General features: G+C 44.6%; 2 protein-coding genes across 5 annotated transcripts; one reads left to right on the top strand and one right to left on the bottom strand.

Moving 5' to 3' along the window:
• Window positions 1–519: 519 nt before the first annotated feature.
• Window positions 520–18,474, top strand: LOC139642701 (neurabin-2-like). Of its 2 annotated transcripts, none has more exons than XM_071517661.1 (11): window positions 520–584; window positions 841–2,353; window positions 9,417–9,549; window positions 11,122–11,242; window positions 12,004–12,108; window positions 13,535–13,667; window positions 15,090–15,242; window positions 15,365–15,418; window positions 15,672–15,901; window positions 15,989–16,085; window positions 17,005–18,474. In XM_071517661.1, the coding sequence occupies exons 2-11, from the start codon at window positions 959–961 to the stop codon at window positions 17,053–17,055; spliced, it is 2,472 nt and encodes an 823-aa protein (XP_071373762.1). In that variant the 5' UTR covers window positions 520–584; window positions 841–958; the 3' UTR covers window positions 17,056–18,474. The 2 variants fall into 2 exon arrangements, with proteins under 2 accessions (XP_071373762.1, XP_071373763.1); XM_071517662.1 differs by having other exon boundaries at window positions 533–608.
• Window positions 18,475–18,482: 8 nt separating this feature from the next.
• On the bottom strand, window positions 18,483–24,122 carry prdm9 (PR domain containing 9). 3 transcript variants are annotated; one of them, XM_071517657.1, is made up of 7 exons: window positions 24,031–24,122; window positions 23,515–23,619; window positions 23,292–23,384; window positions 22,775–23,052; window positions 22,543–22,610; window positions 21,294–21,484; window positions 18,483–21,014 (listed from the first exon to the last, which is right to left on the bottom strand). In XM_071517657.1, the coding sequence occupies exons 2-7, from the start codon at window positions 23,606–23,608 to the stop codon at window positions 18,925–18,927; spliced, it is 2,814 nt and encodes a 937-aa protein (XP_071373758.1). In that variant the 5' UTR covers window positions 23,609–23,619; window positions 24,031–24,122; the 3' UTR covers window positions 18,483–18,924. The 3 variants fall into 3 exon arrangements, with proteins under 3 accessions (XP_071373758.1, XP_071373760.1, XP_071373761.1); XM_071517659.1 differs by having other exon boundaries at window positions 24,040–24,098; XM_071517660.1 differs by lacking the exon at window positions 24,031–24,122 and having other exon boundaries at window positions 23,329–23,384; window positions 23,515–23,596.
• Between the last annotated feature and the right edge of the window lie 44 nt (window positions 24,123–24,166).

The raw sequence follows: 24,166 nt of genomic DNA, 5'->3' as shown, positions 1-24,166 counted from the left end.
TACATTGTTTCATTGTGCTAATCTGTAGAGAGTGAACTGATAGTGAAGTATATTATCCCTCATTATGCTGGGGGACCCCCTGGAACCCCCTCAAGGACTCCTGGAAACCCCGGACCCCACTTTGAGAACCCATGGGTGACTAGCTTGCGCAAATTTATACACAGGGTTTGACATTAGCTATTAGACATTAGACATAGCTATATTTAAAAAGTAGGCTATTTAAATCCTGATCATGAAAAAAAAAATCAAATGACTATAATATATCATCTATTATAAATTAAATATGTGGCAGTACTACACCTAGGCTAATTATACATAGTATCTTAAAGTGTAGTCCGCTCAGCTAACCATTATGGCCTAATTTAGATTCGTATGTCAGCTAACCATAATAATTTACATTCGTATGTAGCGGTCGCCCACAGAACAGGCTGTCATTACTCTAAATGCAGAATTATGAACTAGCACTAGGACCCAGCGGCTCCCTCCTCCATGCAGCACACTGCCTGTACGAGAGGAGGACCAGAAATCTGCAGTTCACAGAATGAAGAGATCAAAATGATGCTGCCTGTAAAAAGGGATTAAACGTAAGCAATCTGTCGTCAGTTGTGGTAAATCCGTGGCTCATTACTTACTGTTCCAGTTTTCTGCGCTAATGTTTTCATGACTAGTGCAGTTATCTGTGTTTTTTGAGCGTTAGGTTTGCATTGTTGTAATTGCAAGCGAGCTAATGACAGATGCATCGTGCTCACTTTCTCCATTGCATTGGACTAGAATTGCAGCGGATGCAAGCGGCCTATAAAACGATCTGTTGTTTTTGTTTCTCTCCATCTGCTGGTCTAGTCTGGGCGCTACCTCGCTAGGATCGACTGCTGGTGGATAATACCGATTTGCACAGCCACCGGGAGAAGAGAAAGGAGACATGCCGTCGCTGAGCATCCGTTGCGACGCTTGACTGACCATGATGAAGACCGAATCCACATCCAAGAGCGCCGGCTCTGGCTCTACGCTCAGGAGCCCATCCCCGCACAGAAACGCGTACGAGGCGGGGATGCAGGCCCTGAAGCCCGTTAAAGACAATGCTGCGAATGGAGACTTGCAGGAGGGCCCTCGAGGGCGCAGGTATGGCTCCAACGTGCACCGTATTAAAAACATGTTTCAGCAGATGCAGACCACATCTCCAGCCGAGGCCGAGGGAGAGGAGAACCCCAGCTGCGCCGACAAATCGGTGCGCCTCTCCCTCCCCCGAGCCGGCAGCCTGAACGAGAACGTGGACCACAGCGCGCTGCTGAAGCTGGGATCCACGGTGTCGGAGCGCGTGAACAAGTTCGACCCCAAAGCGGAGAACGGCCACCAGCGGGCCTCGTCGCCCAGCTACTCCAAGCTGCAGGAAACCCGCCGCATCTTTGAGCAGCAGCAGGAGAAGCAGGAGAAGCTGGCCACCACCAGGGTGCTGCTGAAGACCGACAAGGCCTCGGGCTTCCAGGACGGCAGGCTGGACGTGGTGGCTCGCTTTAACGGCAGCACCGAGTCGCTGGACAGCCTGGACACCAGCGAAGCCGTGTCGCCCACGGTCAGCCAGCTCAGCGCTGTGTTTGAACGGGCAGCCGAGCTCCGAAACAACCTCCATCGCCTCTCCTCCACCCCGCCGCTCCCCTCCCGGGGGGTCAGCGCTAAGGTGGGTGTGTTGAACTCCAAAATCATCACCAAGAGGGTGAGGTCCCTTCCAATGGGCAGCCAGGATGAAGACATCCGCAGTCAGAGGGACCAAGAGGGGCATCCCAGGGGCTCCAGGGGGAAGTTGCCTCCCTCATCTGAAAGCCTGAATGGGGGTCAAAATTGGGACCAGAGTGGCCCAGCTGCTGAACTCTCCAGTACTGTAGTAGAACCAAAAGAGCAGAGGGAAAAGACAGTTTCAGATGCAGGTGTGGAGGCCAAAGCAGAGGTGAAACCCGAGGAGTGTTCTGGGGACAAGGAGCCTAGCAGCACATCACTGCAAGGTGGCGTCCACGTCTCTCTGGAGAACGGGGGCGCCGCTGCAGAGAAGGAGCGCGGAAGCTCTCCAAAGGGCACCGGCAGTGAGATGGGCAGGCAGGAAGGAGAGATGGGAGCAGCTAAGGATGCTGAGGAGGAGGAGAGGACTCTAAAAGAGGACCAGTCGGGGCGCGAGTCTGTGGATATCAGTAGCTACAGTGCGGTGGGGGAGGACTTTGGAGGGAGCCAGGTGGACGAGGAGGAAGAGGAGGAGGATGACCGCTACGAGCCTGAGTCCAGCTGCGTGGAGATCACTGGGCTGCCTGCGGAGGAGGAGCCGCCCCCCTCCAGGAAGATCCGCTTCAGCACAGAGCCCATCAAGGTGAGAAAATATGCAGTGGAGAGACAGATTATTCTGGAGACTGAGCATGTTCCCAACAGTACCTGAAACTGAGACCCGATATTGCATTAACATAATGAAGATGCTCTCTTTCAGTCCGCTGATCATTACATGCCCTCAGAGCCTTGATTCATTAGGCAGAGGTGTTCATTTGAGTGAATTCTAATTATATCAAGATTCAGATGTATTTGGTTGTTTCGATTCTGTGTGTGTGTGTGTATGTGTCTATATGCCCGTTTAAGGGGTGAGTAGGAAAGATTGCGATCGCTGTACTTGACCGCATCAAGTGTATCCACCATGCTATAGTCATAAGCAGTGCTAATGTCAGCCATTTTTATCCAGCTCCCTCCATGTTTCTGCTGATTTCAGAATAATGCTGACTACATTTTGATTTGACCCTGTTTCAGCACGGGTCTGTGCACTCCACCAACACCCTCCCTCCACAGTAGCAGCGTTTCTAGCCAGTTGCCAATGGATGGGCCTGCATTCCTACTGTGCAGCTGACATGGCCCTGAAAGAGCCGCTGTGTAGATACTTATCTGAAATGCAATGGGAGCTGCCTCTGTAAATAATTGTTAGGGGGGAGGAACAAAGAGGGCTGGATAATTAGTCCGGTTTTGCTATTGTGAGAAGGGGATACTCTGCTTTGGCCAGCTGAAGGTCAGCGGACAGCTTATGGGGTGCTGGGTGATGTGCATGGCCAGATGAGGAATGAGACTGTTTTTTTGTTGCATGGTGTGTTTGTGTGCTTGAGAGACAGAGAGACAAAGCGAGGGAGGGAGGGAGAAAGAGAGATAAACAGAGCGAAAGAGTCAGAGAGAGAGCCGGAGGAAGTGAGAGAAAATGATCGTGATATCCCTTCATGGGCCAGTGAAATGAAAGCGAAGAGCGGGAGGAGGAGGAGGAGGAGGAGGAGGAGGTAGAGTTGATTTAAAATGTCTCTCAGTGTCTGGGGAGGGGAGATGTAATCATCCGGAGAAGAGCATCAGATCCTCTGCAGCTCAGTCTCACTGCTCCACTCTGCCTTCAGGTCTCGGGCATGGAGAGACTGTGCCAGCCAAAGTGGGTCCTGACACTGTACATCACACGCACTCCCTCATGCAGCAAGCCATCTCAGTGACTAAGAGTTCCCGGCCTGTATCATGACCATTCAAGTCGAAAGTTACTCTCGCTCGCTCCTCATTGCGCTGCACATTGGCCCGCAGTGCATATCTTTTGCAACCCAGATGCTATCAGGAGAATTATTTCCGTTTGATGCCATTGTAAAAGCAAAAAACAGATTCTTTGCCATATTGCTTTTCCCCCATTAGATCAAAACTGGAGCAATAAGTGTTAAAGTGTGTGATAAAGAAGTCATAACTCACAGGCCTTTATAAAGAGCAGTGTGTGCTTGTGACCCTGCAGCGATCATCAGAGAATAACCTCCCTCTGAGTCCTTCACACTGTATCAGTGTATCCTTTGTTATGGAGATTGATGCGGGGATGGATGAGAGTAAAGAGGGTGGGGGGGGGTGGGGGGGGTGCGAGGTCAAATGGGAGGGCCTTTATTATGTAGCTCAAATGTCATGCTACTGTACGACTGCCGGCTCTTAAGTCACACAGTGTCACTTGCTTTCTCTCCCAAACAGGAAGTGCCCGTGCCTGGCCATTTTTAGCGCATATTTTCCCCTCTGTGTAACAGCTCGGCTTTCGGCCACAGCTGAGGCTTGTTGTGGCGATGGCGGTTGGAAGTCTGTGGCAAATGTATCTTTCTTTGCGCTCCTTTCACACTGAGCACCCCTCTCTCTCTCTCTCTCTCCCTCTCCCTTTCTCTCCTCTCCTCTCAAACTGGCACAAATAGCATTGCTGCTCGGAGTCGAGTTCACACTACCCGCTTTGTTTGCTCCTCCTAACACCCTCTTTCTCTCACTCCTTCTCTTCTTTGCTCTCTCTCTCTCTCTCTCCTCTCCCTCGCTCTTTGTCACCAGTCTGTTAGTAAAAATAGCAGCATTGTTATCGTCACAGACTTGCCTCGCTTTTTAAGGCTGCCTCCTTGTAGAACACAGGAAGCTGCCTCTCATGTCTTATTTATTTGTTTGGTGTGTTTGTTTTGGCTTCGCTCTGTATTACTCTGTTTTTGTATCAGTGTGCTGTATTTCATAACTCTCCTCTAGTCTCCTGGCACATCATGATTTTCAATTATTTATCCTATTGTTGGAAGAGATTTTCCAAAAAAAGCGGACGATAATATAAGATAATCTCTGCCGGATTTGCGAACCAGAAATAATCAAAATTTTCAGAAATCACCTGGCTCACTCGTCACCTGGCCTCCTCTTACACACTTTAATTTTCTCTCTCTCTCCCTCTGTCTCACCCTTTCTCGTGGGCTTCTGCTGCCTACGCAACTCTTAAAACAACAGTGCTGCCAGCCTAGTCAAAGAACACCTATGATTTTCTTTTCCACTATATCATTAGGACAAACAAAGGCTGCTCTAATGTTCTAATAAACCGAGGCTATTGAATATTGACCAACGACGCATCATGTAGAAGGAGGAATATTTAAGAATGTTGCCACAAATCCCCGTATAACCTTTGGCGGTTCGTGTTTGCAGCTCAGGTCAGCCGATGAGGGATTGCCCAGGCAGAGGTAATGCATCACCATATGTCAAGGTATCCTGAAACTGTCTATTACTATCAGCCATATTTCATGCATTAGGGAAGGGAATGGGGGGGTGGTGGTCGTGGTGGTGGGAGACCAGACAGATTACCAGCAAGGTCACTCTGCCCCACTTCTCAGTCCTGCAGTGGTGGTGGGCTGAAGCGTTTACGTGATCTGCCCACTCGCACAGGTTGCTGCGACAAGCCAGGTTACGTAATGTCTCACTCATAATGTCTGAGTGCTGTTTTCTGTTGGTCTGACCCGCTGTCATCTTGTCAAGCCAAATAAAATACAGACGCAGACGCTACTTCCGGTGGTCTGTTCCTTGGGTCTTGCAGCATCTTCTTCCACATGCACATACATATGTAGCGTTACTCAGCCCGCCATTGCTGACCTTATTCTCATGCCGCTGTGTCTGTCCCCAGGGTCAGTGCTAAGCTTAAACCACTGCTGACCAAGACTGGCCTGCCAAAACAGACGTGCTCTGGCGCTATGCAACCGTTAGTATGACAAAGCCACTATATCCATTTTGTTGGCTGGGGAAGGCTGGTCCAGAGAGGTGGCAGCCAGGGCCACATCCCAATTTTGTGCCTGAGTGCTGTGTGTTGCACATCTGGGATCTGGATTAACCCCCAATTTTAGGAGGATTTGGATGCAATTACCTGCCACTTCTGGCCTGGTCCTGTTGTAACCTGTGGTGGTTGGTAAAGCAATTAATGGTGTTGTTACTGGAGTTTGTTAAGGGAAAAACTGCAATGATGACGACCTCTGTATGTCCTTTATATGCTTAACCAGCAGACAGTTTGATTAAGCATCAAACAAGCATTCAGAAACTAATATGCTATATCTCAGAATAGTGGCTTAATTGCAGCAGATATTGAGGACAATGAGCCACTCAAAGACTGGAGGAGCAGTCATTTCACAGATCTAACATTATGCATGGTAATTCAGTTAATTCAGGAAAATCCCCACTGGCAAAGAAGGAGACGAGCAGTGAAATTGGAACAAACTTGCATGCCAACAACCTTCAGTTAAAATAATAGCAAGAACAGCATGGGCCAGGAAAATGATGGAAAGTTGGGTGCTATGCGGAGAGACAGAGTGGAAACACTACTATTTCTGTTGTGAAAAACCAAAGGCACCACCTCCACACATCCTATTGGCCGAATCCAAAATTAGATCTGTTTTTGGAGAGTCAAGAAGGAAAGGAACACGGCAGCTGACAGGCTGCTGCAGGCGGTGGGGGGTGGGGGGGGGGAATACTAGCAGCTCGCTAGTTACCATACTGCCACCAGTGTGTTACCCAACCACATCCCAGCCAAAGGGCCGTCATGATGGACCCACACTGCAGGAGAGCAGGGGCCTCCACACCAACTCTGTCATTTAGCCATCTCTCTGTCACGACAACTGCATTGTAAAAATGGTGGTTGTCACATACTGGCTGTTTTTAATACCGTTTACAATCCCAAGTGGGTGCTCTTTACAGACACAAACACAAGCTGTTAGCTGGTGAGCCACTGTAGCTAGCTGCCCACAGAGCTTTTGTAGGACATCCCAGGCGGCTGGTAGCAGAGGGAGGGAGGAAGGGAGTTTCCTGGCCATCTGTTAGCTACTCTGACCTACTATCTGCCACAACTGGAGCAGCGACCTCCTCCAGCCCGGCCCAGCCCTCCCGCCTTAATCCCAATGTTTGTCTTCCAAAGGGGAAAGGCGCATGGCTGTCACTGACTGCCAGCCACCTCACCCGATCGACGAGTTCATCTCCTACTCTATACGCTTAGGCCTACAGTGCGAAGGGAGGGGGGGGGTCATGCAGGATCCCATTAGTCTGTCTGCTCTGCATGGGATCATCCCACGTAAGGAGGGAGACAATCTTCCTGGGGAAATGAAAGTGTTGATGCTGTGTCAATGAGTGCACGACTGTAGCCTACATCGCAGCACCGGCCCTGAACATACTGTAGGTCACGACACACGGTCCGATCATAGCCGCTTTCCCAGTGCCACGTTTAACACTACTGAACCTCGTTTGATCTTCTGAAGTAGTGTGGGCGTAAAATGAGGGCACCAAGAGCCACCAGCTGTGGCCTCTTGATCTTTAAACTCAAGGAGTGAAGTGCTGCCACGTGAGAGCGGCGCAGTGGAAAGACCGGCTTGCAGTGCGCTGTTGTTGTTCTATCCACTGTTACTTAGTAGCCATAGGAGGCACACAGTGTATTTTGTGTGTCTTTAATCCACATGCTGCTAATCCGTCTAAATACAAAGGTAACCTAAATCAGAAGCCATTAGACCTCAGTGCTGTACCCATGCTAGCAGTCAGCTGCGGCGGGGTTAGGGTCAGTTCACTTTAAGTTCACTAAACTCAAAATGGAAACTGAAACTGCAGTTCACATAATAATGACAGAGGTCAATAATTTGATATAACAAGGTTTGGTATGGTAGAATATTTTTGTTTGACCCCAGTCTAGCTCTGAAGCAGCCAGAGGTCCAGAGCAGTCCTTTAATATATAAGATGTGTCATCACTTGTATGAATGCACAGTGGTGGGAGTGGTTTGGCTCAAGGCCATAACATTTTGAACCCCTCTATTCTGTATGGGTAAGGAAAGCTTAAATGTAGGAGCAGAAGCTTATACAGTGTTCAATGATGCATGAAAATACAATGATACTGTATAAATCTGGCAGGGGAGGGGTGGGTTAAATTGCAAAGGCACTGTCAAAACTGACAAGTACTTTACTGTGGGGTTGCTAGGGCGACGGGGCCCATGTGACTGGATGGCAGCATTGAAGCAACGAGATGCTACTTTGTAACGCAGATGGACACAAACTAAAGGGCAGAAAGAGAGAGAGAAAGAGAGATATATGCAAGGAATAAACAAAGTCAGAACAGATTCAGGAACAAAATGCAAAAATGCTGCAGCAGAGGCCGCAAAGGATTATGGGGAGAAGAGTATAGAAATTAAATGAAAGAAATCAAAGAATGTGTGTGTGAGAGGGAAGAAGGTCCAGCAATGAATTAGAGCGTGGCTAGTGGAGCACACAAGGTGGTGCATGCATAATCACTTTGGAAGACTAAGAGTGAGGCTTTTAAGATTCAGCTAACTGTGTGTGTGTGTGTGTGTGTGTATGAGTATGTGTGTGTATGTGAGCACGAGTGTGTGTGTGTGAGGCCTGTGAGCAGCAGCTGCAGAAGGCCTCCATTAGCATGCTGGAGGTGGTTATGTAAACTGTCATGCTGTCGGACCAGAGCGAATGTGGGAAGCCGGACCCTGAAACGGGCCTCTATCTTCACGAGAGCAACTTCAGTGGTTGTGATTGATTTTCCCACTGTGTTACATTACCGCTGTGAGATGATACAGCGTGGAGCCTCTGAGGAAATGTTGTGGCTGTCTCATTTGAAATGGTCGATAAGTTTCAATTGCATTATGTCTGCATTAACAGTGCTGGTCACTTATTATCTTACCGTTATCCACCTATCCAGCTCTCCCACTCTTTCTCTGCCGCTCACTTCTCCACCACTTCTGATTGGTTGGTGATAAGCTGCATTCACTTCTGTAATCTCAAGAATTTTGCTCATCCTTGTATCCCTAAGTACATAACACATAAACCTGCTACTGTGATGATCACCTGCACTGGTGTCAAAAGCGTGATGATAGAAATTCGACGTGGATTGGATTTTTAATTCAGTCACTCCTCCAATGAATATATTGTATCCACTTTCACTTTGTATCAGTTTAAGTAGATACACGTTTTGGGAAATGCATTGAAATACTGGACTAAAACACATTCAAAATATGAATTGTGAATGCACAGATATTCTAAAATGCACTGTGCAGTGAATATGCATTGAATCATGTAACAATCTGCAACATTTTCATATAAATAAATGCGCATTTTGCTACTAAGTGGTTCAGCCTATACCCAGTTCCTGAAACCTTACATTTGCTGTTTTGTTCACAGCTGGTTTGGGTCTGTCCTTCTAGGGAAAAATACTCTGCTGCACAGGAAGTGATAACTTTTACGTTTCCGGCAGCAGCACCAGTGATTTTTTTTTAGAGTAAATAAAAGAAAAACCGGGTAGTCAGCCACCATGGCTGAGCAGACCGAAAACCAAACTCCATTAACAGAGCAGACGCCACAGTACTGGGGTCGCTGTTTGACTGACATGTAGTGCAGTGCAAAAACACTACAGCAGTGATTGCTTATCACCAAATATGTCGCCAAAAACAAAAACAAAATGAGCATCTCACAGATTATCACTTTGACAAGGAAAGTCCAACTGTGTACACCTGTAAAATAAAGTGTAAGTGTTTAAAAATTGTAAACTATGAAGTATAAAAAAGTGTAAAAAGTTGTGATTCTACTGTGCTGTAACTCTCAGTCTGATCCAGCGTCTCTGTTCCTCTCTGCAGGTTTTTGCCACCTATCCCAATGAGGACTACGACAGGCGCAATGAAGATGTGGATCCCATGGCAGCATCTGCTGAGTACGAGCTGGAGAAGAGGGTGGAGAGGCTGGACCTATTCCCCGTGGAGCTGGAGAAAGGTGCTGAACCCTGCCCTCCAACACACACACACACACACGCACACGCACACGCACACGCACACGCACACGCACACGCACACGCACACGCACACGCACACGCACACGCACACACACACACACACACCTAAACAGCCTACACCTCTTCCCAGGACCTATCTATATTTGTCACTCATACTTCTGGCTGTACAAAGCTGTATTCAAAAGACCTGGGTCCAATCATATTTGCAAATAATTCTCAGCATTTATTTGAACCTGCTTGGGGCACCAGATGGGTGGATTGCATCATATTTGGAGATACAGTGAGAACAAGAAGGTTTGCACGATCACAGAAAGTATTTGAAAGTCAATCTGGTATATGTGATTAACCTCTTATGCAACACTATCAGAATCGCACTCATGCAGTAATCTTCACTCAATCTGCCAAACCATGCAGGTTAAAGCAAGAATTATTTGCAAATGCCATTTGTCCCCAGTCTGATGTCTGCACCAAGATTTTACCTTGTTTTTTTTTCCTTTCCTTTCCTTTCATGCTCTCTTTGAAGCCAGATATAAAAAAAACAAAAAAAACAAAAAAAAATGAATTTCGTAATGGTGTGAAAAGGCCTTCAATGTTCAGCGGCCACCTTCTCCCCACCCCCACCCTCCATGGTTTCCACAAGGCAAAGAAAGTGCAAGGGTGCAAGTTTTCCTTCCATCTCCCTCCCCAGTGAGCCACACTTACAGCATCCCTTCAACATTACGGTGCATTAATATATTCATAAAAAACTATATATAGAGTTGTGTGTACAGGGCATGTTAAACAGGATACCCTATGTGACTGTCTTCTGTATAAGTGATGCGGCACTGTGTATGTTCTGTACACATGCTGTCCTGATATACATGGTATTATTACGTATACATTGTACCAGTTCATCTTGTTGTCAAAACAAGGAGTTAAAATGGAGCGTTATTTAATCTGCACCTCCCTTACTGAGCTGGCATGATTTGCTAATGAACATTTGTGGGACAGTCTAGAGTTCAATGTTTGTCAGATTTCCATGAACACTTCATCGTCCCACACAAGCTGCATTCCTGTGTGGGCTGGATTTTAAAAAAAGGCTCCACTTTACTATTTCTGGGATTTATGTACTGACAGTTGTCGTATATTATGAAGATATTCATTCCAAAACGATACCAAAAAATTACACCCCCTCTTCTTTTAACCCATTGCAATTTGGTGTAATTTTGACCACAAACATGTTAGTACTGCACAAGGATAAGGATGGTGTTTGGGATTAATACTTTGACCATAATAAAGTATCTTAAGTAAGAAAACTTCTGGCACTGCATTTATTAATAAAAGTGTTAATCCCAACATGGATGGACATGGACTCAAAGCCAAAGGTAAACTGACCAGCCACTACTACAAAAAATATAGTGGCAGCGCTGCGTCAGCCCATGCAGTCCCATGCTTGACTCACAGTGACAGGACAATGTAACAAATAACACTGACTGGTGCATGTTTATGACGTTTTATCATGGATTATAATGACGGTGTGTATTTTGGTTTGATTTTCCCCCATTCCCTGTCAGATGGCGATGGCCTGGGCATCAGTATCATCGGGATGGGTGCAGGGGCCGACATGGGCCTGGAGAAGCTGGGCATCTTCGTTAAGACGGTCACAGATGGAGGGGCAGCGCATAGGGACGGCAGGTATGTCAGTTCTTGTTAAATTCACTTGCTATGGAGCATCATGGCTCAGTTGGTTAAAGCACATACCATGCAACCGAGACGTCCAGGGTTCAAATCTGGCCTGGGACCTTTGTCGCATGTCACCCCCTCCTCTCTCTCTCTCCCAGTCTTTCTTGTCTCTCTCCACTGCCAGATAAAGGCAAAAAATGCCCAAGAAGAATCTTAAAAAATCAGTTAGTTTAAGAAGTGATTTTCTTTAAAATTCAAATACTGAAAAACGTTTGCCCTATCCAATTCATAAGGCAGTTAGTTGCAGCTGCAGTTTGTATCTGGAATTGATTGAAGTGGAACTGAATTGACAACAATCCTACCATCAGACACACCAGTGAAGTAACATTATCAAAGACCAAGTAATGTTCAGTTATGTTAGCATTAGCAAGTATCCGTTCATATAGAATCACTTTTTTTGTGATTCAAATAGATTTTGAGCCGTAAATGCCATTCTGTCAAACTGAATGGTTCCTTAAGGCCTTTTATTGTTTTATTTTGTAACCCAAGTGTCAACCTAAGCTAAGCTGAGCAGTTGTAGTTTTGTCTCCAGGAATTTTCATTTTCATTCCTGGCAAATGCAAATAGTTCTTGCTGCCAAGAACGAGGGCTTCTAAATGGAGGTGGGCTTGTGTGGACTGATGTACCGAAGGTATCGAGATGATGCCCAAATAACACTGCTGGGCCACTGGCCTAAATCCTGTCCTCTTCATCTCCTAACTGCTGCCCCCCAGGATCCAGGTGAACGATCTGATCGTGGAGGTGGATGGGACCAGTCTGGTGGGAGTCACCCAGAGCTTCGCTGCCTCCGTACTCAGGAACACCTCAGGAACTGTCAAGTAAGAATAAAACATTCATGATTTTATTGCCATGACATTGAGAGAATTTTCTTGTTTTTTTTCTCTCTTGTGTACACTCGCGTTAACAGCAAAGCCATTTAAAAACACAGCAAAGCCATTTAAAAATGCAAAGCATTCAATTCCAATGTAGCTCTTAAATGAACATTTTTATAACTGCTGTTTTACAGCACCCTTGGGCTAGCTGTTTGCCATAGCTGTGACCATGGCATTTGTTTTGTTTCACTATTTGATGCCATAGCTTGCTATGACATCCGATATTCTAGCTTGAAGAGACAGTTTCCTCTTGTTATACACCCACAGCCGGTTTTACATGCAAGACTGACTTTCACCACATCCTGCCCATTCAGATCACCACTGACTGTAGATTCACATCTCCAGTCAAACAGGGTCATGATTATACCCTTCAATATTGAAAAGCTCCTTTTGGAGACATAGTGAATCAGATCCAAAGATTCCACAGTAGAGGCACAGAAAACATGGTTATCAGCAGTAGACATAGTCGGCATCAAAGGTATCATTTTGAAATGCCAGGAGGCTATTTGTAGCCAGGCTCTATGGAGTTTTGGTGGAGCTGCCTGTTCCCTATATGCTCCTTTGTCATCCAGGCTCATTCATAATTCAGGGTTTAGTGGTCAGCTCTGTTGGGGTAATTGTTAGTGTTGTGTGACTTGTCGAAGATCAGAGCCCTTCATAGATAGCTCATGTATTATGGATCCACTGCAGAGATGGGGAAGGGCACTAGAGCTCAGGCCTATTCATAAAAATGTCAGCCAGACAAATAGACTGGGGCAGGAAGTGTGTTTGTGAACGTTTAATTACCCGTTAGTGCCTGGGAAATTGAAAGGCTACAGTGGCCGGCTTAACAGCCGACCGTGGCTTCGTCATGATTCACTCTGTTTTTCCCCCTGTACGGTTGCCATGGAGGTTTTAATTAGACAGAGGTTTGTGAGCCTCAATCGGTAAACATATAACCTAATGTAACGCGTTGTACAATGAGCCAAAAGAGAGACGCAGTTGTGGCTTTGATTTTAATCATAGAAGAGCCCAACTCCATAGAGACTGCCTTTGTTCAGCTCCAAACAGGAAGCCATTTTCAGTCGTCAGAGAGCCAGCACATTCCATACTGCACGAATACATTACACTATAACAACTGCAGATGACTGTATACATTGTATTATATGTAAAAAAAAAAAAAAAAAGTGTGCGTGTTCCTCAGTAGTTGAGAGACAAGACTATCAGAATCATCAGAGAACTGGCATACTCTATTTAGCATGCACATATTTTACTGTATCTAAACAAGGACTGTTTCAGTTCAGTTAGCCCCTCTGAACGTGTTTTGGGTTTAGCACTGTGTCAGTGTTGTGTTGATCCTACCTGAGCTGGACTGATGAGTGTCTGGGTACAGGTTCCTCATTGGGCGAGAGAAGCCGGGCGAGCAGAGCGAGGTGGCCCAGCTCATCCAGCAGACCCTGGAGCAGGAACGCTGGCAGAGAGAGATGATGGAGCAGCGCTACAACCAGTATATGGACGAACAAGAGGTTAGTTTGTATGTTCAGGACTCGTATGTGTAAAGCTTCTGGTCTAGGATCCAGTGCCAGTTGACAAAATCGCTGATTTGTCAGTCTGGATTCAGTAGTAGGACATTTTCTGAGAGTGCACAGTGTAAAAGGGAGGGTGGAATGGCTACTAATCCACCCCTCCTCCCTACTCCCCCTAACCCTACACACACACACACACACACACCAATCACATTAACACAGACATTTTAGAATTGAATGGAATATTCAGTAAAAACACAGTATGTGTTGTTTACAGCTCAATGTTGTGCATGGCCCTAACATATTCTAGGATAGGGGTTATATTCCAAGTGGGAACCTATGGTTAAACAAAAGAAAATACAACAACAAAAAAACAACAACCCTGAATGCACTTCAAGGTAATTCAAGGTCCTTTGGATTTAACAAACTTGACTGCAGAATTAATGCATCACTACAAAGCTTGAAAGTTTGAAAACCACTGCCAGCCCGTTCAGGCATAAATTACTGCCTTCAAATGGAAAACAAGCTTTTTTTTTTTGCATTCATCGGTTGCTTCTGTGTACGCCTATTTCCCCTTTAGGATTATGACATTTGTGCCAGTACCATCTTTAACAGAAGTGCCCCTCCCTGGCAAACAGCTACACTGTTGTATCCAGCATCCAGTATCAGCATAATCAAATGATAAGCTCAGCTCAAAAACGAGGGCAGAATAGGATGAGTCAAATTCCTTTCACAATATTAATCTGTGTGTCACATTTGGCTACTTTCTGCCTCAGTTGTGAGGTTCTGCAAACATACTCTGAAGCCACTACTAGTTCCATTATGCTAACAAAGAGGAAGTTGTACCCATTCAAGGAAGGGTGATGGTGGGTGGTTCTTGAAAAGCATTGGGGTGTTCCATGGAAAAAACAAATCCTCTGCTGCTGAGCTTTGCACCACCTAGTGTCCGTTTGGTGTCACATCAACACCAGATACAACATGGAAGCACACAACACGTGATTGCCTGCGAGCTTGGTGATGGAAAAAAAAATGAAGAAAAAAAACACTTTCAAAAGAAGTGTGAAGGCCTGTGTGGGCTGCGATGCATAGCTTGTTTAACGTATACGGCTAGTATACGGCTGTGGTATCTGCAAACCGAAGTGCCTTGGTTTGCTTCTTTTGAAAAACAGTTCGGTTAACCTTGGTAGCTAAAGAGCGCCGATCCAGCATAACACTCAGAGAAGTGCTCCTGCTGCATTTATCTGTGTATATCTTCTTCATGTTGTGTGAGTTTCAAAGTCACTTTCAAAGGTTCCACCTCTGGATTTTAAGCACTCTTGCACATTATCTTTTTTTTTTTTTTTTTTCACTATAACTGACAATCTGTTCAAACCAGCGTGCAAATGAACCATTCCAAATCCACTGCTCCTCTCACCCCTGCAGACTGGTGAATATGGCACAGATGAGGAAGAGGATGAGGATGAGGAGGTCAGTCCTTCCTATCCCAGTGCCATCGAGGTGTTTGACCTGGCGGAGAACGAGGACATGTCGCCCCTGGAGACAGACCCTGAGAAACTCGCCCATAAGTACAAGGAGGTGAGCGGAGATTGGCTTAATTAGAACGCTCCCTGTCTAATCACAGCTCCTTTCTTCTGATGTGGCTAATATTAAGATCTGTATTTAAAATTGTAATCTCTCTCTCTCTCTCTTCGATGAAGCTCCAAATAAAGCATGCTGTGACCCAGGCAGAGATCCAACAGCTGAAAAGAAAGGTTAGTTGTTGTTATTATATTAGACAAATAGACAAATGAAGATGATATTTAATTATAAACTATGGTAACATCAGTTGATACCTTAGTGTGCTATGGGTGCTACAGTATAAACTTGTATTTGCATGAGAGCGTAAGGAATCGGAGGTGTGCGCCTGTGTACATCGATGTGTGTCTGTGTATAACTGAATCATCCAGAGTAGTACGATATGATCTTTGCGTTTACTGAAATGGATGCTTCCCCCTGTCTTCTCAGCTGCACCATGCGGAGCAGGAGAAGCAGCGCTGGCGTATGGATAAGGCCCAGCTGGAGCAGACCCTGCAGGAGAACAAAGAGCGCATGGAGAAGCTAGAGGGATACTGGATGGAGGCTCAGAGCCTGTGCCAGGCTGTGGACGAGCACCTGAAGGAGACGCAGGCCCAGTATCAGGCCCTGGAGCGCAAGTACAGCAAAGCCAAGCGCCTCATCAAGGAATATCAGCAGAAGTAAGACGTCTTGAATACATTGTCCCAAGAGTTCACAGGTTTGTGGTGTGTATCAGGTTTGGGACGATGATCTGCTTCCTTTTACAGGGAGATTGAGTACCTGAAGAAGGAGACCCAACGTTGTGCACAAGATGGGGCTGAGGCCTCCCTTCTCAAAGAAGAGTCTGGGCAACTCCAAGAACAGGTAATGTACTAGTATTTTTACCATAGGGGTAAAAGCCTGGGACCAGAAAGTTTGCAAAGTTTGCAAACACTTTACATAGAAAAATATGAATTAAAAATAAAAGAATGTGCTGTGAAATTGCGTGTACCTCCATGCATGCTTTACAACATTTGACTTTTATGAGTCAGGTGAGCTGAGTGTGATATAGCAAAGTGGCAAAGAAAAGCATTACATCAAAAAGGGGATTTGGGCGACATTTTATTTGGAGCTTTAACCTTTTCAGTACACCATGTTTAACTAGTAGCCTACTGGGTCTCAATAGTTTCTGATAACGTTGACAGGTGTATGTGTGTGATTAACATCCTTTTTTCTACAAGTCTAATATTTATTCTAGCATATTGTTACCCATATCATACAGGGTTGCTCTTACTGTACTATGCTGTTACAACGATATTGTCTTTGGAAGCTGTGTTATACATTGTCAAGTAGCCTAATAAATGTACAGTAACAGATTTTGTATAATTCTAAATTAAGTTAATAACTCTTTTACACAAATAAGGAATTGATCTTTTTAATTGGTGTTTGATTCTGCACCATACAGAAAGAAAGTATTCAAAGGTAGATTGATTCTGCACCATGATATAATATATACAGGGTTAAAAACCAAAATATATCCCATGGTTATGTAGTTGTCTAGTAATGTAAGTACAGTTCTGGAATACACTGCATATCAACACATAAATCATAGTATACCACGGACCTTAAAATATCACATTCCATCTGTTTGTATGAAACTGTCAGATCTATGGTGTGTAATTTTTGTCAGTGTGTAATTCCAGGCTGAGTTTGATGTTTGTATGTATATATTTTCCACGTCACACACAAAATCAGCGCAAATCAAACAATGTCATAACTGCATTTCACCTTGTCTCATCACCAGGTGGCCGACCTGGAATGCAGGGTTGAGGAGCTGAAATCTGAACCTTTATAAAAGCCTTTATCCTTTATGTATCTCTGAAAGCAGAACTTCACTAGATGAAGGAGAAGATAGTGTTATTGTACTTGCAGTGAACCGCAGGGTATTCCTTGTCTCAAACTTAAGCTTGGTTTCTGGTCGCATACTGTATATGTATCCTCAGGCTTTGTATTTCTGCATACAGCCTCTTAACCCTTTTAACCATGTTTTTCTGTTAACACTTAATAACTGGGAAAGTGAAGAACAGTTTTATCATCACAAACACAGACAGAAGATCCTCTGTTGAGCTCTTGGTGTACTGTTCCTTTTGATTTTCAAAGTTCAGTATTTAATCCCTTAATTTGTGTTTTGTGAATTAGAGACCAGGCTATTGCTTTTAATTGCCAAAAACAAATTCCTTTCTTTTTTTGCCTAGTTTTGTGAACTTTTCTTTTTCTGATTTTGTACAGATGTGATACTGTATGTGGTTTATCAAGCAAAGTTTGGTTTGTATAAATTTTTAATATGTGTATAACATTTAACATAATATAAACTAATGAGATTGAGGATCAGTGTATAATTTATGTGATGATGTGTAAATTGGAAGGAGATTGCACTGAAGAAGACATCAGCAACAAGGTGCTTCACTGGAATGGAAGAAAAAAACACAAGAGGAGAGTCTGAACAGTAACCCAACCTTTGTAGTGGTCTTGTCACTTAATCTTCAGAACCACCTGCTGCCTACCTTTCAGAGCCGTTTGTGTATTTTTTACACATAGACTCATTAATGAGCAAACAATCCTTCGGTTTCAACCCCTCACTTGTATCTAATTTTCAAAAAGGACCAGAGGAACAAGCCTCCACAACTGCTGTGCCACAAATGAAAATGGATCTCTTTTCCCTCAAAATGGATGTTGTCAAGGATTTGTGTAACTGGTATTAGTTAGGACTACTGATATGAGAAACATAACTGGACTTGGGTGGTTAGAAAAGTCCTTACCAGCAGCAAGTTATAGATTTGAAAATCTAGTGTCTCTAACCAGCAGCTGCACTTGACACCCTGTGTGTAGCACATGGAAAACACTGCCAGGTTTACACCTGTTTCAATTCACGCACAGTTTAAGTGAACTTGAGTCTACTTGTGTCAACTGTCATACCAGTATGTTTGTATAGTTCAGATAAGACTGAAATATTTTAATTTTGCTTAATGTTTATAATATAGCCAAGGTGGAAATATGAGCTAACGGGACAAAAACTGACAAAAGCAATGCAAACAGTTCAATAGACAAAGGTATACTGTATCTTGTAAAAAGTAGATCTGGATGAGTACAAAAACAAAATTATGATTAATGAATTGAAAAAAAATAACAGGCATGATTGAGTATTTTCATAATATTAAGGCTTGTACAGTGCACATGCTTTGCATTGTATGTTTTGTGGAATAAATGGTCAACAGTGATGGTCAAGATGGTTGTTTTTATTTCAAAATTAGTGAACACTGGGAGACAAAATTAAGCTGCAAGAAGCCTAGCAAAATAATCCGGATTTGTGTAATGGCACAACTGCATAAGGGCAAGTTCAATTAATTTTTTTCTTAATTGCAGAAAAGTTATTTAGTGACAAGGTCATTTATTTTTACCACTGCCCCCCATCAGTTTTATGAAAAGCTCCTTAACAGACAAAAATTAAACACTTTAACCATGAAAGTCCAACACTTTGAATATGAAGTACTTTAAACAGAATTATGTATAACTTAACATCAATTTAATGAGAAAAAGGCTATTTACAGAACATTCAAGAAAAAAGCACATAAGAACTTGAATTTGACAACTTAGTGCAATTCAGTTGATTATAGGCAACAATTTACGCTCTACAATTTCCAAAAGACCTAAAAGTGTGATTTGACTATGTGTGCATCTTCTGATGGTGTCTCCTGAGATGGTAGTTTCGAGAAAAGCTCTTTCCGCACTGGGTGCAACTGAACTTTTTCTGCCCCAGGTGAATCATTTGGTGAGCTTTGAGACTCTGCGGACGGCTGAAGCTCTTACAGCAGTCCGGGCAGCTGTACGGCCTCACCCCCGTGTGCTTCCTCTCGTGCCGTTTCAGGTCTCCCGACTGGCGAAAGCTGTCCCCACAGTGGGTGCACAGGTAGGGCTTCTCTCCGGTGTGAGTTCGGATGTGCACTTTGAGCTGGCCGGTGTACGAGAAGCTCTTGGTGCAGTGGGGACAGCTGTACGGCTTCTCCCCCGTGTGAACGCGCTGATGCTGCTTGAGACCGTAGTGATTCGTGAAGCCCTTTCCGCAGTCCGTGCACAAGTAGAGTATCCTCACCTGCTGGAAGCACGCGTGAGCTTTGTAATGCTGCGCGCTTAAATAGGTCTTCCCACAGTGGGGGCAGATGTGAGGTTTCCCCCCGTCCTCTTCCTCCAGTTGGCCCATTTGGCTTTCGGACTCAGTAAGAGATACGTACTCGACGGGGTGGTGTCTCTTGATGTGCTTGCGCAGGTAGCTCTTCATGGTGAAGGAAAACTGACAAAATGAGCATGGGAAAAGCTCAGATGTACAGTGATGCTTCTCACAACTTTTGGCCCTCTGGTGCTGTTTCAGGTTGCCAGGCTTGCTGAAGACCTTGCCACAGTGATCACAGCTGTAAGACTTCGCACCGGCATGCACCATTCTTTCATGTCTTTTCAGGAAGCCAGATGTATTAAAGGTCGCCCCGCACTGACCGCACTTGTGCTGTCTCACAATGCACTTGTGTGGTTTGACATCATCTGGGTTTCCATGTGTTCCTTTACAGCGATACCAGCTGTATTTTGCAGACTTTCCATCCCGGTTTCTCTGTGTCGATACATCAGGCACCTCTGGTTCACTGCAGCTCTCCTCAGTCTTAGCAGAGCGGGATAATGTCTTCTTGCTGATGGCTGCCCTTGGTTTTGGAGCTATAAGCTTGGTTATGGCAGAAATTTTAGATCTAGCTCCAAGGCGTTGTGGTCTCTGAGAGAGCGGTCTTTGGATAGATTCAGCTGTTTTAGCCAATGAAGGTTGTACAATGAAGTCTGGATCATGGCCCTCATCACCATCTGCAGGCACTGGATTCTCCTCTTCATCTTCCACTGGTGGCACTTCCTCTGAGTGATGGAGACTTTTGTGCTGCTGAAGGGCGTCTTCTGAAGAAAAACTCAGCGAACAGTTAGCACAGCAATAGGAAATGGTGGTAGTTTCCCCTGGAGCTTCGTTGCTTCTCGCTCTCTCCCTTTTTTGTTGGTGACAATTCAGGTGCCTGGCCAGGTCACTGTACTGGCCAAAGCACTTTCGGCACACAGTGCAGACATAGGGCCGTACATTGCCGTGGACTGTAATCTTATGCTTTTTAAGGTAGCCATCATTTGTAAAGCTTTTACCACACTCTGAGCATGTGTTGGATTGTCCATTCAACACCTGGGATGTTTCTGCCTCCCCTGCAGACGGATTCTCAGTTTCCATTAGCTTCTCACTTTCATTCATTTCCTTGGTTTCAGTCAGGTCCTCAGCTACAGTTGGTTCCCCAGTATTAGATGGATCTGACCTTGGCACTATGCTGGTCTCTTTTATCACAGCCTGCTTTTTGTGAACTATCTGGTGTCTGAGCAAGCCAGACGCCTGGCTAAAACTTCGCCTGCAGTGGGGACAGCAGTAGGGACGCTTGTTCGAGTGAACGCAAAGCTTGTGCCTCGTAAGGTGGTGTGTGTGTTTGAAAATCTTCCCACATTCAGAGCACGTTTTGGACTCAAAGGGATCGACAGTTAATACCATCAGGGAGTTTGCAGGGTCCTCTGTGTCAGCGCTGGGAGGGGGGTTTTCTGGTTCAACTGCTTCAACACCTGGTGTTGTACAGTCCTCCTTAGGCTGTAAGTGGATGTTCTCTGTATGTCGCTGTAGGTAGGCCTCCGTGGTGAAGGACAGCTGACAGTGAGAGCAGGGGAAGATCTGCGACGTTGCAGTTGTGTTACTCTCTAAAATATAAAACAGAGGGAGAAAACAATGTCATGCTACATTTTGGCAGACTTAAAATAATAACGGCCAAAATAAATTCACTGATTGGTGTAATTGTAGGAATTTCCCTGTTCATTGATGCAGATAAATGCATATAAATGGAAAATGAAAATATTTTACTCTCCCAAACAACCTCCATCACAGAGATATTCAGATCCATGATGTTCTGTATTCCTTTTTTGTTTTACTTTTAGGTCTAGCCTTCAAAGCATGTTCACATCCAGGGGTAGTAAAGGTACCTGTTGGAGTCAACTTCATAAACCAGATCTGGGTCCAAGCTTCGCTAAGACGGGTGAGGAGTTTGCTGCTGGGCCACACCATGAGCTCATCCCCAGGGTGAATGGTGCGACAGCAATGAAAAAGAACACTGTCTTTGTACTGGACTGCCAGCAAATTCTTCTCATCTTCATTACGAGCACAGTTCACATACCTGTGTTAGAAAAAGAAAAGACAACACACTAAGTAATCCAACTGAGCTTGAACATATACATAGACCCAGCAGGGGCAGAAGGCTCCCCTCACTCAATTTTTTTCACCTTCTCATTTTTTCTCATAGAAATGTCTATCTTGTGTCTACCACCATCCCCAGTATGAAGTGAGATGCAATGAAGTTAACTGAAAAATACAAACTAAGCACCCCCAAAACATTGACATTCAGACCATGGAAACTAAGGATTAGCCTAGGTCAGACTACAAGACTGTTCAAATCTTGGCCGACAAGGGCAGGACAGACTTAACGACTGGTCTTGAGTAAATGTTTGCCGCCCTGTCGGGAAGCTCTGCACACTAGGCAATGAAGCAAAGATTCAAAAACATTTTTCCTATTTGTCTAGAACAGTTCACTATAAATCAATTTACAAGGTTGGTGTTCTATCATTTCTTGCTTCATGGTAGAGAATCTACAGTTTACATTTTCATTACAAATGCATTTTGAAGTGACATTATTACAAGGATAACATCAATGAAGAATTTTGTAAAAGACTTATTTCACTTCATTTGCAATTGAATACTTATGTGGACCGATTCAGGCATGTTGCCATTTTATAAATGAAATTGGATGACAACTTATCAAGAGTGGAACAAGTACAGCTGGGAATCCACTGATGTTAACTGTCTATGGGAGTGGGGAGTTGTTACTTCTCTTCCTGTTCATTCTCTTTCTTTCCTCTCGAGTCAAACTCCCATTGGCTGTTGCCAGGGTCACTCTCAGATTTCAGTCTTGGCGAGTCTTGGACTGCTTCACATTACACAAGCCAGGCCAAACTGGACACGTTTGAAAAAGATCTTGTCAACTCTGACTGGCCTGGAGTCATGGGGAGGGCCAAAGTCTCCTGTCTTGAGCCCATTCACACTACAGGATAATGCACGGCCTTAAAATCAGCGTTCACATCTAGTGTGACCTAGCCTTAAGAGTTCTCTATGAGAACGTTGGCATTCTGTGATTGAACGATAAACAGACAAACCAAATTATGGAATACAAGACTTTACCTCATCCAGTTTGAGTGTGATTCTCTGGCAGCATCAATGTACTCATACTCATCTTTTCCTTTGTAAATCTGCAGAAAACAGAATAAAATCTTCAAAACAAAGTCATTCTGCACTCATAACCACAACAACTAGGAAATACTTGAGAATACAATCTTAACTACAAGTTGATATGCTGAAACTGAATGTCACTTTTGTCATTTTATGGCTTTTAGTTTGCCATATCCAAGCTCACCTCCCAGGAGAAGTCACTTGCCATAGCACTCTCCCTTGTAGTCACTTCCCCCTCATATGGCCCAAAATGCATTCCAGGAGACACTGTTGGTCCTTGATTTATGACCCCAAGCCCTGCATTGGGAATACTAGATCTACCTATCATCAGGCCATGGGGCAGAGTGAGAAGGGCCCGCTGGGGCACACCCACGGTAGTGGGAGAGTCAAGAATAAAAGATGGGCCATTAATACTGCTGGGGTCACTCTGGTCTTGGAACAGAGACCGACATTCCTCACAATCTGTAAAATATCAAGAGTTGGAAGACAGAAGAATATAGTGATTAAGTTTTATTATACGTTTTTACTTCTCTGTATCAAACCACTAGTCATCTAACACCAGTGGATGTCATCAAAGCTGGCTATGTTTACATGCATAAGAATACTCCTGGAATAGATCTTCCATGATGTGTAGTAACCTTGTATTAAGACCAAGGGTGCTGTGATTATTAAGAGATGTGGAATGAAATGATCTTGCTTACAAAAGCCATCATCAAACTCTGGGTCTTCTCCATGTACCATAGTATCCAGTAACTTCTGAATTGGCGTTTCTGCTGGCTCCAATACTGGAAGCACTAGAACAACATAGACATAGACACATAGACACATTTTAGAAACGTATACATGCAAACATCCCATGTCACCAAAATACAATGTCTAAAACTATGGTATGTTATGACAACCTAGAAAACTAGTTCGTCATACCTGCAGAGCTGTTATCAGGGGGTAGGCACTCCTCTGTCACAATAACCTCCTCCGTTGTCTCAACCCACTCCACAACGTCGCCTCTGCCTGACATGAGTGCAGATTCTGTGGAGTGTCCATGAAAGATATCAGCTGGCTATCTTCATGACAGCTGCCTCCAGAATTAAAGCCATTGGGCTAGCTAACTTCAAACGTTAGCTAGCTAGTTAGAGCGCCGACTTAATGTAGACCAAAGCCAAAACATTAGCGTTAGCAAATAATTTAGCTGGTAGATTTGATACAGCCGGCGAAGGATATTAGTCCGGTCAGATTTAGTGCAAAAATTGCTGGAAAGCAAAAGGCAGAGTTCATGTTAGCTTTGGCTAACAACATTATCCTTAGCTAACCTTAGTGTTAGTACCTCTACGCTGTGTGGCTACCAGAGCCACATCAGGAAGATGAGACAGGTATTAGCATGCAGAAATCACCTCTTACCAAACAGTATTGGCTAGTTTAACGTTAACTGTGAATACCAACCTGAATTACCATAAATTCCACTGACTGTTAGCTACTTAGTTAACTCCAATCTCATAGCTGTTGGTTTGAGGAACAAAAGTAGCTGAGATCACAACCCGGAAGTGAAACTTGAGTTATTACCAACGTAAGTTATTTT

This window comes from Centroberyx affinis, unplaced genomic scaffold (assembly GCF_046629955.1).
Source record: "Centroberyx affinis isolate AG114_WGS23_722 - 3 ecotype Tasmania unplaced genomic scaffold, CSIRO-AGI_Caff_v1 ptg000511l_1, whole genome shotgun sequence".
Lineage (NCBI taxonomy): Eukaryota > Metazoa > Chordata > Actinopteri > Beryciformes > Berycidae > Centroberyx > Centroberyx affinis.
Note: the sequence above shows the minus strand (reverse complement) of the source record. Positions and strands in the feature narration are given on the sequence as shown.

Excerpts from the sequence above, each read along its gene's own strand:
- prdm9 (XM_071517657.1), bottom strand. The coding sequence starts at position 23,608 with ATGTCAGGCAGAGGCGACGTTGTGGAGTGGGTTGAGACAACGGAGGAG. Across the intron at positions 22,611-22,774 it reads CAAGTGACTTCTCCTGGGAG|ATTTACAAAGGAAAAGATGA; the intron begins GTGAGCTTGGAT and ends TGTTTTCTGCAG. Across the intron at positions 21,485-22,542 it reads TCACACTCAAACTGGATGAG|GTATGTGAACTGTGCTCGTA; the intron begins GTAAAGTCTTGT and ends TTTCTAACACAG.
- LOC139642701 (XM_071517661.1), top strand. The coding sequence starts at position 959 with ATGATGAAGACCGAATCCACATCCAAGAGCGCCGGCTCTGGCTCTACG. Across the intron at positions 12,109-13,534 it reads AACACCTCAGGAACTGTCAA|GTTCCTCATTGGGCGAGAGA; the intron begins GTAAGAATAAAA and ends GTCTGGGTACAG. Across the intron at positions 15,902-15,988 it reads ATCAAGGAATATCAGCAGAA|GGAGATTGAGTACCTGAAGA; the intron begins GTAAGACGTCTT and ends TTCCTTTTACAG.